Source organism: Solenopsis invicta, chromosome 8 (genome assembly GCF_016802725.1).
Source record: "Solenopsis invicta isolate M01_SB chromosome 8, UNIL_Sinv_3.0, whole genome shotgun sequence".
In the NCBI taxonomy this organism is placed as follows: Eukaryota; Metazoa; Arthropoda; class Insecta; order Hymenoptera; family Formicidae; genus Solenopsis; species Solenopsis invicta.
The window spans coordinates 4,841,835-4,857,177 of NC_052671.1; the positions used below are offsets into that span (position 1 = coordinate 4,841,835).

A 15,343-nucleotide genomic window follows, 5' to 3' on the forward strand; every position below is an offset into this window, starting at 1 on the left:
GCTCTGGAAATGATGTATATGACTGTATAAATTTTTCTCGATATCATTTGTGAACGTATTGATTATTATTTTCTTGACTATACGTATCCATTTTCTACATCCATGTGTACACGGATTAACAGATTTTATAATAATAATATATAAATTAAATGGATTAATATTAAAATATATAAATTATGTGCATTAATAATTGATTAATCATACAATTAAATTAATTAATATAAATATTGTTCTTGTAAATTTTATAAATAATTTAATTTATAATAATTTGCGCATTTCATCTATATGTTGGAGTGTTCGTCATGGCAACGTGGAAGACCTGTATACGTGCATAAATTCATTTATCAAGGCATTAGAGCGGAGCGAAAGGTATTTAAAATACAAAATACAAAATATAAAATATTAGCAATTTTAACATTTGAATGAATTATAAACAAAATACTTTTAATTTGAAATACAAAATACAACTTAGATTTTAATTTCAAATCGAAATTGCCAGTATTTTGTATTTTGTAATTTAAATATTAATATTGCCAATATTTTGTTTCGTATTTGAAATCTTGCTCAAGTTGCAAGGCATCAATATATGCCACTGTGCGTGGTATGCAATACAACACAATAATGCAATACGAATTTGATTATGTAAATACGAATTTTCCTTTGCCGGCGAATCTTTGAAATTGATGCTCTTTAGCCAGGTTCGTTACAGAATTATCGCGTGGAGAACATTCGTATAATCACGATTTTTTGCTAATAAGATGTTGTGCACGTTCACTCGGCCGGAAACGGGCTATTAATCGATCCAACATTAAAGCTACGCTTGCGAGCTTAAAGGAGAAACGGCGGTTGCTCGAGCCACCGATATAATCTCCTGTTAATTAATTACGTGAACTAATTCCTAGGATATACTGCAACGTACAGAGATAAGGCGGGGGAGGGGGAGGCACACTCCAATTTGTTCTTTCGTGATTTATGAAATACTTAAAGGTCATCTGTTGCGCAGGGGCTTTCTTTTCAGTTTACGATATTTACGTTGGAAAAGTATGGCTCTAATATATCTCACGCTAACGAAACATGAGAACGCGGTAAATTGCTGTGAAGAATTAAGAACGATGTACGATCGTTGAATTTTTATATTTCTACCGCTTTTCCCCTAGCATGCATCGCGATAATACCTACGAGAGTTTTATAAAATACTATTACACATAAATTCTATTGCACGTATATAAAATTTATCTGGACATTGATAGAAGCGCACAATTTGCATGCAATTACATGTAATGTCTAAGCAAACACCAAGTTGCAGCTATTAATTATAACTACAACTATTAATTATGTTTACAACTATTAATTATAATTTCCCACTCGACAATATAATAGTTACATAACGAGTGTGTTATATAACAATTGTATTTTTGAGTGAAAAATAATAACCAACAGTGTAATTGTAAATTGACGTTTGCTGGGGTGATTTCTACCAGTGAATTATTGTCGCACTCGGAAAATTTGCTTTTTTAATGAGTTAATTCAAGGACGATGTCCGCCGTAGCGTTGATAGCGTAAGATTATTTCTATTTCCGATTACCTTATCGGCTTACATGTGTACGAGAATTTCTGAAATCTTGATTAACGAATCTTTCCGCGCTTAGCAGTACATACGTACTATTTATCGGAATTTAATGCCTTGCGTCACGCCACGCTCGTGCGATTACGTCATATTCGCGTGACGGAATTAAGTCCGCCAATTTACAAAGGGTTTGTACCCCCCGTAACAGTTTCCGCGTTATCCGTCTATTTATTAACTGCATTTCCATCATTAGCACTCGCATACTTGACGCGTCCTACATGCTGGGGAAAATGGTGGAAACAGAAAATAACACATATTTATTTAAAGGATGTATCTATAAAAAATACTATTTCAAATAAATGTTTTAAATAACTAAAATAAGTATTTTAATTTAAATTATTTTTAATAATTTGAAATAAGTCCTTTTAATGGGTATTTTAATTTTGTTCAAGTATAAAAATTCGAACGGTATTTAACATTTATATATACATTTATTTGAAATGAAATGTTTATTTTACATTTTAATATGTCATAAATAAATTCCCTATTTTCTATTGTTTATTTATTATTTTTTATTTTTCAAAAGTACAAAATAGAAAATAGTAAAATATAAAGACTAAAATAACAATAGCACTTACATATTTTCTATTTTGTAATTCTTTAAGAAATAGAAAATACTAAATGCACAATAAAAAAATACTTTATTTGTGACATTAAAATGTAAAATAAATATTATACTTCAAGTAAATATAAATATAAATTTAAATACTGTTTTTTATATTTGCCATACAAAATACTTATTTCAAATATTTTTTAGAAAAATGAAATTAATGAAATTGTAGCGTAAAATTAAATTGCAAAGCAATGTAAGAAAGGGAAAACGAAAACACGAGCAATGGTACATGATATAATTAAAAAAAGAAATAGAAATTATTCTCAGGGTAATTTTATAATTGTTAAAGTACGTTTCGACTATACACTGAAATAAGTTTCTTATGTTTAAATAAATATATTTTAATATTTTAACATCATTTCTTTAATTTAAATATATATTAGCTAATATAAAATAATTTTTTTTTTAAACACTTAGGAAATATTTCTTTAAATAAAAGAAATAATTTCAAAATAAATACATTTACTTGAACATAAAAATTTTGTTAAGCGCACTTCTTTTTTTATAGATACATCCTTTAAATAAATACTTGTACCGAATCAATTAAAATTTGTCCCCGACACCTGCGTACGACACGATCCGCATCCTTCAGATGGCTTAAGGGTGGTTTCGCCGGCGACGGGCACTCGATCGCGGTGATTTGGCGCGCCGATGCCTCGCGATTGGTCGGCGGGCCCGGCCAATCAGCGATGGCGCCGTCTACTAGGCGCGCTCTACCCGGGCAGCCAGTGTACCGCCGGTCGCGTACCTGTTCGGATTGTTTCTGTTTCTGTTGCGGTTCGCGCGCTCGTGGAAGTTAGCCCGGATCTTCCGCGAGTGGACCGACAGTGCCTCGCGAGATATATCGAGATATCCGTTCTTTCATTCAATCTTTCTCCATCTTTTCTCTCTCTCTCTCTCTCTCTCTCTCTCTCTGTCTCTTTCGTACCCGGAGTAATGATTGGTCCGCGCCGATGTTGAGGACCGGCGCGACGATACGAAGCGCGACGAGATCATGTTATGGAGATCGGCGAGTTGACGTCCTCGTGTCTCGTCGCCGCGCTGTCTCCCCGCACGACGGTGGGAGGGTCGTCAACCGCGTCGCCGAGTGATCCACCTGCTCGCGCCAACCGCCGCCACCGTCGCCGCCGCCGCCGCTGATGCAGCCGCGTGCGAGCCGCTGCCTCTCGCTCCCGGGACCGCCGCCACCACCGCCGCCGTCGCCGCCTCCTCCGCCACCGCTGCCACCGTCGGCGACGATCGTCGACGCGATCCTCTCGCGCGAACCAAGCGGGAGATCCGCGACAGGATAGGCGCGCCTGTAGTACCTCTTCCGCCAACCCTTTGTCCCGTAGTAAATCGCCATACGGCGAGAAGTCGCCCGCAGGTCTCATCGCAAGTTCCTCTTATCGCCGCCTCCTTCGTTAACAGGTGACGATCCTCGACAATACGCGTTTCTCTGTTTTTGATTCGGCGTCGGCGTCGGCGTCGCTAAGGGCGGGGAGGGGGGAGGAGGGTGGATTTCACGTATGTTTTTTTTTCGATGGTATCGCGTCGGTCAGGTACCTCACGGTGAATTCAGTCACGTCCACACTGCACTGAATTAGTGCACATTAAAGCTACTACTACACTGTTAAAAAGTAAAGAGTCAAATTTAAAACCAATTCCTTGAGTTAAACAGCGCTTTGTCATTTTTAACTTCTGTGCGTGCAAACAATTTATTATTTTCAACACACAAGATATGTAGTGTTAAAAGAATAACCTCATTTAGTCAATTTCTGTAGTCAGATTGCTTAGCTTGAAAATAAGTAGTTCGTGTTAACGTATGCACAGTGAATAATAAATTAAATTTGACATTTTTATAGTTAACTTTATTATTTTAGTTTAAATTAACGACATATTAAACGAGAGCAATGGCGACCTATAAGAACGATTTAAAAAAAAACTCAAATTGGGTAAAATTCGACATTATATAAATTTAACAGTATAAAGTTAGATGTAAAAGTCGATAAACGTTTGAATGATCAAATAGTCAATAATAATACTGTCATGTTATTTAACTGTTAACAGAATGTACGTGTACTATTTCATTCTTGAAGCTGTCTACATCATGTCACTGTATTTAAATATTTTATATGTACATTGTTAAATTCGTAATGTCGATTTCTATCTAATTTAAATTATTTTTAATCATTCTTGTAGGTTACCATTGCTCCTATTTAACATGTTGTTAATTTAAACTAAAACAATAAAGTTACCTCTAAAAGTATCCAATTTAATTTATTGTTTACCACTTGCATACATTAATACGGATTTATTTTGAATATTTATTGTAAATTAAGCAATTTTTGATCACAGAAACAAGTTGATTGGACTAGGATTAGATTGTTCATTTGTGTTAAAAATAATAAATTTCAACACACATAAAAGTTAAAAATGACAAAATGTTATTCAACTCAAGGAATTGACTTTAATTCTTAACAGTGTGCATGTACAGTGCAGCTTTTAGTGTGCACTAATCTGGCGCGTGCAAGTGACCGAATTCCCTATTAAGTCCATTAATCGTGCGACGCTAATGGTAACGGTATACGGTAAAAGAATTCGGTAATAGATTTTTAAATCGTGTTCCAAGTGTTCAATCAATGTCAAGTGAGAAATTTCTCGGGTAACATGCCATTACGTCTCACGGCGAATACTTACAGCAACTCCATGTTCATTAGCGCGATATCTAATTACATTGTTTGATTCTGAGAGTCACAGAGAATGCTATATCGAGATCTCTTGTTTACGCAGCTCGCTGTGTCATTATGATAATTGGTACGCTCGACGTTGAAATGTAAAAGTTTAAACGGGTATCGAGGGAACCTGAGAAAGTCCGAGGAAAATTCTTCGCGTGTAATTGAAAAACTTGCGATTAGTCAATCAACGCTCAACTGTACGAAATAATAAATTGATAATTGATCTCGGAGCGAGAGAAAAGGAGATGAAAAATGATAAGAAAATTAATAAAAAGAGAAGTCTGTTTCGCGAAACTTTTCGTAGGCTTCGCAGTCTGTATACAAGAAAATTTCATATTAGATAACTCAATAACCAAATCATGAAAATTCATTATCGACTAGAAAATTGGCAGCGCCAATTATTTGCACTTCTCTCGTTATACATTTCAATCTTTTCGACAACCGCCATTTCGTTTTTGATTGGAACACCAATTTGCATAATTCCTTTTTAAGTAAGCAATTGTCGTTTAAACATGTAAATATAAAATTATCAATTAGCGTGTTACAAATCCCATTTGTTACTAATGAAATAATGATATGCAAATCTAGAGAGAAAATTGCTTTATGGTTTAGAAAAGAAAAACAAAAGAACGTGTCGGAACAATTGCGACATAAGAAACGAAAGACAAATTATGTAAATGCTAACGACGTTACTTTACTTCATCCGTAACGCGCGCCGTGCTTTGACATTTTTTTAACATTTCTCTGAAATGCTAATTCAGATAATTGACATTGTGATACTTCCCGCATCATTGAGCTTAGGCCCGACGATGGACGGAGAGCTTATTTATATGCACCTCACGATATGCCTGTTGACCCCGTATCGCGCTTATTATATATACGCGACAGTCGCGATATAAATATTTTGACATTAATCTTTAACATTTTCCGTAAATCCGCGTCTGTCGACGCTGAGAAAGGCGGTGTGTTACGTCCAAGAAAAGTTGTCGCGCAAACCGCAAACCTCAAGGTGGTTTTGTTTGCGGTATTATTATATCCTTAGCGAAGCCCCCCTACCGCGCTGGTCCTTTTTACTCTTGCCAATATCAAAAACTGACCGCATTATCTCGGCATTATGCGCAAAGACATGGTGGCCTGCACACTTTAGATAATGCTAAAAAATAGTATCGAGATAAAAAGGCATTAAAATTTAAGTAAAAATTTAAAAAAAAGATATTTATTTTTTATAACAATTTTTTATAACAATTTTTTATAACAGTTACAGTTTTAGATAAATAACTTTTAAATGAGTTATAGTGGGTAGAATTCAAATGAATTTTTGCACGAATATTTATTAGAGTTTTTTTATTAGTGTATGTAAAAAATTTTATTTAATTTGTAATGCTGCTTTTTCATCAATGCAAATAAATATTACAACGCGATTTTACGAATCAAGAGCAAACAAAATATTATATAACTTTTAAACCAATGTGAAAATTGTTCTGAAATTTACACAGATATGCAAATATAATAATAGAACAATTTGTTTGAAAATTTTACATTTTTGATAATACTTGGAGATGCGATACATTACACATCCTTAATTTGTGTGATTCTTTTGCACGAATATTTGTAAATGTTTTAAATATAAAACAATTAAAACACTGCTCTCAATTATCGTACAATTTCTGTTCAAATTTAATTTAGTTAAAATAAATATTAGAATATTTATTAATTTTGCTAAAATTTAACACAGATACTCAAACACACACCCAGAGAAATGTTATGTTTAGATTGTCGAAATCATTTCTTCAATTAGATTTTTTTAGTATTATCTAAAGTTGAAATGAGAATATCTTTGAGGAAAATAAAAATTTTTTTTTGTTCAAGAAATGACTTTATTAATCTTTTTTAAAGTAAATAAATTATTTATTCAAATTATTTTAATTTAAACAAATAATTGTTTAATCAAAGAAAGAAACTGACAGAAATGTAAGAAATAGTTTAGTTGTTCTGGTTTTAAAAATATATTTTTTTTATTTAAAAAAAGATTTGCGTTGCGTAATCAAACTATTTCTTTAATTCCAATAAAAGGAACAATAAAGAAATTTCTTTATCGTCAAAGAAAATTTTCTTTAACTGTAGTAAAATTTCTTTGTGTATGATTCCAACAATTCTTTTACTCGAAGAAACTTTGCTCTGGGTGTAATAACATTAATCTAAGAAATTAAAAAATTTTTGGCAATACTTTATGTGACAAATGTCATTAAGAACCAGATATCGTTCTGATATTTCAATTTTGATAAAATTTTTTTAATTTCTTTGGTTGATATCGCACTGAAAGAAATGAAAAGAACGATTTGATGTTGGAAATATAGATAGGAAAATAATTATTTTGGATTATTAAAATAATTACTTTGTACTGAAAAAAGATTTAGTAACTATTACCAAATTTGGTAATAGTTGCCAAATATTTTTTTTCAGTGCAATGCAATTATTTTAATGATTCAACACGATTATTTTCATATCTGTATTTTTAACAAAATCGATCTTTCAGTGCTGCATTTGACCTCTTTCTGTATCTAGATAAAGTTGGGAGGAACCGATAGGCAACCGTGCATTAGGGTCCTGCGCTTTTATATCTATCATAATGCTCCTCTTGATTTTTTTATCGGTAAATTTCGAGCGACCGCACCCAGGATCGATCTCGAAGTTTTGGCACGGTAACCTTTCGCGAATTCCAAGTCATCGATTTTTACGCGAGCAATATTCACTCGTCTTACCGGGCTATTTTTACGATTCTCGCGGAGTGACCCCGAAATCTAGATCTAAGACGCAGCTTCAGCTTATGCCCGTGTCTTCCTAACGGTGATTAATAGCGTATATACACGCCACTATCAAACGGCTTTATCCTTGAATCGCGAACTTTAAGCACTCGGCGTACACATATCGGACTTGCCTCGTTCCTCTCCGCTTCCCTCGCGAATTCATTTTTGTTTGTTTGCGCTATCTTTCTTTCGCGTGGGATCCATGCCAAAATCCCGAAAGATCTGCGAATGCCGCACCGATACAAATGCAAATGGACACGGGCGAGCGGACTAGCCGGAAGCGACAATTAATTACGACAAGCTTGCGCGCTCGCTCGCTCGCTCGCTCGCTCGCTCGACTGGCCGCGCGCGAATTAGGATTCGCGTAAATGCAACGAGACGCAACTCCAATTTCACCGTTTCACCTCTGCGATTACGCGCACACGCCGTAATGTCCGTTCAGTTGTGAAGACGGAACTAATTACCCGATCGGAGGGAACATTGATATAAAATCGATAAGAGCGCCGCGTGTAATTAGAACGTTAAAAATAATCGCGCCCCGCATTACACCCTTGGCTCCCCTACTACCACAACTGAACCGAACGCATTGCAACGTGGCGCGCATTGCAACTTTTCGCACGAAGTCGCGAGGGCTTGGTGTCACGTGGGAAATATTTTGCAGTTCCCCGCTCTCTCTATCTCTCGAAAGAGAGTTCGTGCCTCCGCCGAGATCTCGAGGGGAAGTAGTCGAGCGAGACGCAGCGGCGGCGGATCGATAGAGGAAACGCACGATGAGAGATACACGATGATGACGGCGAACGCGCCGGCGGTCATGGTGTGACCTCGCGGGTCATACCGGATATAAAGAGAGAACAGAAGGAAGCTGGAAGGGGGCGCGGGAGACAACTCGCTGCTGCCCGTGGGCTTACGACAATTTAGGCGGCGGCAGGAGGATCACAGGTCATGGCAACGCCGCCGGACTCACCGGGACCGGAAGAGGCGTTCTTCGAGTTCGAGAGCACGAGGGCGAGGCAGCAGACCACCAGGCCGGTGCCCATAGAGGAACTTCTGCGACAGACCAAGTTCTCCCGCCAGGAGATCCGAGTCATGTACCGAGGCTTCAAGCAGGTACGTGCCATGCTCGTCCCTCTTCCATCGATTCCCTCCTCTCGACGATCACATTCGAATCGCGGCAAATGCGCGGCATTATGCAAGCAGAGGCGCAAAAACATTTTTACATACACACACACACACACAAATCCCGTCCCATTCATCGCAATTTTTATCGCGCGTTCGTTGTAATATGCAAATGAGCTTTATCGCACTTTGCCGCATACAGCGCCATCAATTTATTTTCATCATCGAGCTCGCAGCTGATTTCTCTCTTTCATTTCAAAATGTTCTAAAGGTTATAAATTGCTACACTTCGTTCCTTTCGTCGAATGCCTTTGAACGTTTAACGAGCAACAAAATTGCTTGAATCTCGCTTCATCGAAAAATGATGAAATGTAATTAAGGATAACTGGAGTATCTATTACCTTGCAGTGATCTCTGTACATCTCTGTTTTGTTCGTTGTTGCTAGATTACTGCAAGGCGCTGTAGCTGATATAGCGTAGCTCACGTATTAGTATTTTTAACTCCTTCTTTATTAAAGATAGTCTCGCAAAGTATTGATTATTCACGGGCATCCCACAGAAATTGTGTTAACGCGGTTACGTAAATGAATTGATTATATAGAGCTATTGGGCTCAATCATCGGTAAAAAGTACGTCCCTCCTATCGATTTGCTGCTGCGTCATCATCGAGAATTTGGCTCGCATAACTACATATTCGCGGTAAATGAATTTTACATTTTACGAGGCTGTAACGCACGTAATACAAGCTTTTTATTACCTTTAATAAACAAGTCTGTTGACATTTCCGAGCATGACCGAAATTCAGTTAGCGTGGAATTACGTGGTAAAATTATACACGGAAGGACAGGGTTTTGCTGAAGTATCTAAAAATTTAGCTGGACAGAGAGAAATTTGAAAATAATGTTACTAAATCCTCAAAATATCATCACGCACGAACTGATTGCAAAAATATTTTCACATTCTGACAATATTTACTCTCTAAATCGAAATCAGTGTATTATTCGTTGAATAACAGTGAATTATAAAGTGATTTTAGTGGAATACTTATATATCAATCAGTGATACGTGCACTATCTTTCAGTGATAGTACACTGCTTCCGGTCAGTGAGAGTTCTCCCCTCTCAGAATTACTGAAAAACATGGAAAGAATAATTTACAGCATCTAAAACTCTAGATACAGATCAGAAAATAATTTTATATTGGGTCACCAAAATAAATGTAGGACGTCCAAGCGTGATAATGTTTCTACAAACAATTTTAACAACTATGCAAGTTAAACATTTGATGTATAATTATTTTCAGATCTATATTTTAGCAAAATTGTTCTTTCCGTGCAGTGAATAGTCACTGATGATAGTTATATATACACAGTTATATATAAGTACTCAGCACTGCAAATCAATAAGATTAAACTGATTTGGATTTAGAGAATATCATAAACAATAATAATTTGAATTAGATCGTTGAAGTGATTACACATTAAGTAAATAATTGCGTCAATTATGATCAAAGCTGCATCTTAATTGGATTTAATATTATTTTATATGTAAATCTTAAACTCAAACTCAATTTTTGTAAACTAAATGTCGAATAGCGTCGGTCTTGAAACGTAATCATAAACTGAAGCTAGAAATAATATCACGAATTAAATCGATCGTTAATTTAATAATGATGCTGCAAGCGTCTTGTAAATATTGTCAATTGAAAAATATTTTTCGCAATGAATTAAATTGATCAATTTAATTTGTGATATTATTTCTGGCTTCAGAAATGTGCGATTGCCGTTTCAAGACCGACGATGTTTGGCGTGCAGTTTATAAAAAAGTGTATTTAAGATTTACAAATAAAATAATATTAGTTACCAAGATTCAGCGATTGAAGTTCACGCTTCTTTACTTATTGTGTGATTTATCATTATGCTCGAGCATTTTATAGTTCTTTTAACGGCCCAACAAGATTATTTTTAAATTTACTAAATGTAAATAAATATTTATTTAGTACAAGAACCATTAATTTAATTTAACTATTTTTTTATTGAGTAAATATTTATGTGCCACAAGTAAATATTTCATTGCAACAATTCAAACAAATATTTATTAAAATTTAATAATTTTTTTCTCAGCGTGGGTTAACAACTGTATACTAAATTTATATTTATATTATTTTATATAATTTCTGCGTCAGTGCGTAAAAGCAAGACAGTATAGCGACGAAGTATAAATTGCGTTAAAAACACGGAAATGATTATACGGGGGTATAAGTCGTTCGTATTGATCTAGAAAACTTTCGGACACTGCGTGTCCGATTGTAGTAAGAAAGCACGTCATAGGAATTGCTTGTATAGTTGTAACAGAAAAACTGATGGGAACTTGGCAGGCGACAGATACGTTCCTATAGCCAAGAACGGGTTTGGTTGATATTCTATATCTCTCTCCAATCACAGTTTTATGGCTAAATTTTATATCGCTCGGTCGTATCTTCTCCGATAGATACAATGACGCGATAAGTTTCCAATGAATTTGAGCCGACACGATGGTATCTTTCACAATGTAGGATCTCTGACGTGCTATAATACTTGTACTAAGTTTCTAATAATTTCTACAATTTATTTATACGCAAATGTAACGCGTATAACTGTACTAAGAAAAGAAAATAATGAATTTTTCAACTTGATTGAGTTTGTTCAATTTATGTATTTAACTTAAATACGTCTAACTTAAATAAATAAATACTTGAATTGAAGAAATTCAATCAAGTTGAATAATTTAGTCACGTTAACAAGTTCTTTTCTCAGTGTGTTTTTTTTAAACCAAAGTTCTGAAAACATACACATTATCTTTCTCTCTTTTTCAATTTGATTAAAAAATAAATTGGCGAATGTTATTTATGTTGAAATTAAAAAAATTGCATACTTCTAATTCTAACAAATGACTCATTTACTTTGAAAAAGGTAAATTATTTGTTCAAATTGTTTAATTTGAACAAACAATTTTTTTAATTTAAAGAAAGTAGTGACGGAAATGTAAAAAATAATATTTAGTTGTTCTGGTCTTAAAAAAAAAAATATATATATATTTTTTTTTCTCATTTAAAAAACGATTTGCGTTGCACAACCAAAATGTTTCTTTAATTTTAATAAAAGGAGCAATCAAAACATTCATTCAAATCCAAGAAACTTTTCTTTAACCGTATATTAATGCATAAACTTTTTTGATTGAAACAAAGTTTTTTTTTTTTATTCGAAACTTTTCTCTGATTGTGAGTGAACGAATGTGCTGAAATACTGAAATGTTGAAAGACGACAAAATATTCGCGATGTTCATCCCGTAATTACACTAATTACATACGCGATTCTTTCTATCCCTATTACTTCACCCTGCGTTCATTCATACTTAAATGGCTCGCGTCAATATCGGATCTACGGGCTCGTCATCGCTCTGGCTTTGCGATGCATAATTTTTCGCTGTACGGTTCGATGAAGCTCAAAGCCGTTCGTACGCTTCGGAGTCCTGTGCGGTCCGTTACTTTCACGACTCTCGTGAAATATTCACTAGCGAGCGGTCGTCGGCGAGTTGCAGCGATGGCCAGTGCGGTGGTCAGTTCACCTGCCGCTCTACCGATGTGCGGTCCCCGCAAGGTTCACCGACGTAAATGTCCGCGAGCCCCCGCGGTTGTTTTATACGATGTATCCCGGAAAAGACGTGTTTTCCAGGCGAAAGTATATCCAAGTTGTGACAACCATGATTATAGCTCGTGTCTCGGTGGGAATTGTTCGCGACTATACGAAAGCTCATGTAGGACGTTTTATTTCCCTGTTCCACCCCGAGCAATTTGAAGCAGAACTTTTCTTTTATGATATTATAAATGTCGTGCCACTAACCGTTTCCGTTATCGGATTTTATAATCTTCCATCATTCTGAAATTCTGATGAATATTATAATTACAATTTTAACAAGAAACTTTTGACTTTTTATAACAGCAGAATGAAACTAGTTAGCTCAATGTAAATTCGTTTTCAAATTGCTTCATCATTCCACAATTTTGAGAAATTTGTAATTAAGATTACAAAAAGAAGGAAAGGCTATTTTTACGTACTCTCATATCATAACTACGATATGTGACGTGCTAGAGAAGTTTTATTGCAATCAAAATTAAGTATGTTGGAGCTTTCAGCCTTAAAAGGAATTTTTTGTGCCAGTTATGGTTAAGATATTCATGATTAAATGTGAAGTATGATGTGAAAAATATTTATAAAGCAGTTGTTACACAACCGCTTTAAAAGATTTTAAAGCGGTTATTCTTTACTAATTCAAGACAAAAATCTCATACGACCATATGTCTGAAACAGCTTAGTTTCAAAGAGAGGTATCAAAGTTGAAAAAATTCATTTTTTTCCAAAAATGTATAATCTCAAAAGATGAGTTTTCAAGTCTTCTTCAAACATACATAAAGTTTTATCAAAATAACTCGAATAGTTTTCGGATTTTTTGGAAAAAACAAAACTTGTTCCTTCAACTTTGATATCTTTGAAACTAAATTGTTTTAGACACATGTGGTCATATGAGGTTTTTATTTTAAATTGGTGTGAAGAATTACCCCTTGAAATCTTTCAGAGTATTTAACGACCATCCTGTATATGATTTCTTGCTAAAATTCAAATATGATTTAATTTTTATTGACTATAATAATTCTACCATTTTAAATTTATAAATTTTAGCACTGAATTTTTGTACTCAGTGTCATGAAAATTTGGACATTTAAGAAATTTTGACATTTGTTGTATTAAATTTATTTTGAGTTTGCCATTTTTGACAATTTGTATCCAGCGCTCTAATAGAAATATAGCCAAAAGATATCTTGGTAAAACGTGAATGATTTAATTCGAAGCTTTTTTACAAGCTAGACTCCATGTATCTAACTATATCTTATTAATCATAGCCAACATCAAAAATTCCCTTTGAGGATTAAAAGTCTTAACATACTTAATTTTGATTGCAATAAAACTCTTCCAGCACGCTACATATTCAAGGATCGGCGAAGAGTAGTTCAATTACAAAATACCAGCAATTTCAATTTGAAATACAAAATATAAATTTTAGTTATAAAGTACGTAAAAATAGCCTTTCCCTTTTTATTGCAACTTTAACTGCTATTATCTCAAAATTGTGTCGCGATGGAGCGATTTGGAAATCGGATTCGTATTCAATGTTCAAAGAGCAACAGAAAATCGCTAGTCCCGTGCTGGCGTTACTTTTTTTTGTCGAACTGTATTATTATCTTTGGTACAATCGGCATTGTCTGTACTCTTTTGACGTGTTCCACGTCGCTCCGCCACGTCGTCATCATCTGGATGAATTGACGAGTGCGCCACGTGTAAAATTTCGTCCCGCGCGAAATTACGTATTCCCCTTGATCACGCGTTCCCTCGGTTGCAGATTTATACGATGGTTGTTACAGTTTTGGAATCTGAAGAGGGCACACCATGCCACTCCACGGTCTGACAGTCGGTAGATATACCGAAGTACAATCTACCGTCGTACTTTTTTCCAGACCGTGGGAGAATAGGGTCTCTCGGCAGCTATTTGAATTTATTGCGACCGCGGGAATTCCCTTCTTTCCGCACAAGTGTTCGGATACGTTCCTTGGACATTTTCGCTCGCGGGAAATCATTGCGTGAATGGGGGGATGGGGGCTGTGATTGCACGTGCATACACGCGGGAGATCGCCCTTTCGAAAATTGCATTTCAATCGAACGCAATTAAAATAATCGTGCATGCCGTATTTGGCTCGAAAATTGGTGCGCGATTTATATTAACGCGAGGTAGAAGAACAATACTAAAAATTACCGTGAACGGAATATATAACGAGCGTGGAAAAAGGTGCGTCGTTATACGTCCTCGATATTTCCGTCGCAAATATCTCTTTTACACTTCGTCATTTACTGTATATTCAATGCGACGCATTTCCGTGGAAACGTTCTAATTTTTCAGCAGGAACGCAATGCACATCTTTTAGATAAAAATAAAATGAAATTTGCAGAACGCGCGCGCTTTGAATATTTATCAAAATGGACTAGGAAGAGACTAGGAAGATTTATATCTCGGCGAGAGCACCGCACACATTTATATCGCCCCTCACGGCTCACAGACTATTTATTCAACTTCGCGAGCTCAGTTTATGCTCGTATCTTACGACGTACTACGTGAAATAATGTTTCTGCCGCTCGCACACCGTGGAAGCAGCTGTATCTTCGTTGGATACATGCCGCGCAACATTTCGGATTTCGAAACCAACCCGGGCAGCGCGGAAGCTTGCAGAAATATTGTTGCAATTTTGCTTCAACTTTGCAACATTGCTGCAAGTTCTGTTCTGTTTGGGAAATATGCAAAATCTTCCCTACAAGCGCTACAACATTCCTAGAATATTATACGAATATTATTAAAAATTAAAATAATATTTTGAG

At 35.5% G+C, this 15,343-nt stretch overlaps 1 protein-coding gene across 2 annotated transcripts in view; it reads left to right on the forward strand.

Annotated features, from left to right (window-relative positions):
* The first annotated feature begins 2,949 nt into the window (after positions 1-2,949).
* Positions 2,950-15,343, forward strand: part of LOC105196125 (Kv channel-interacting protein 1) — an 83,679-nt gene continuing 71,285 nt past the window's right edge. For both annotated transcript variants that reach the window (XM_026135078.2, XM_026135077.2), the window contains exons 1-2: positions 2,950-3,650; positions 8,426-8,871. In XM_026135078.2, the coding sequence (XP_025990863.1) occupies positions 8,707-8,871 (165 nt within the window). In that variant the 5' untranslated portion in view covers positions 2,950-3,650; positions 8,426-8,706. The remainder of the gene's footprint in view (positions 3,651-8,425; positions 8,872-15,343) is intronic.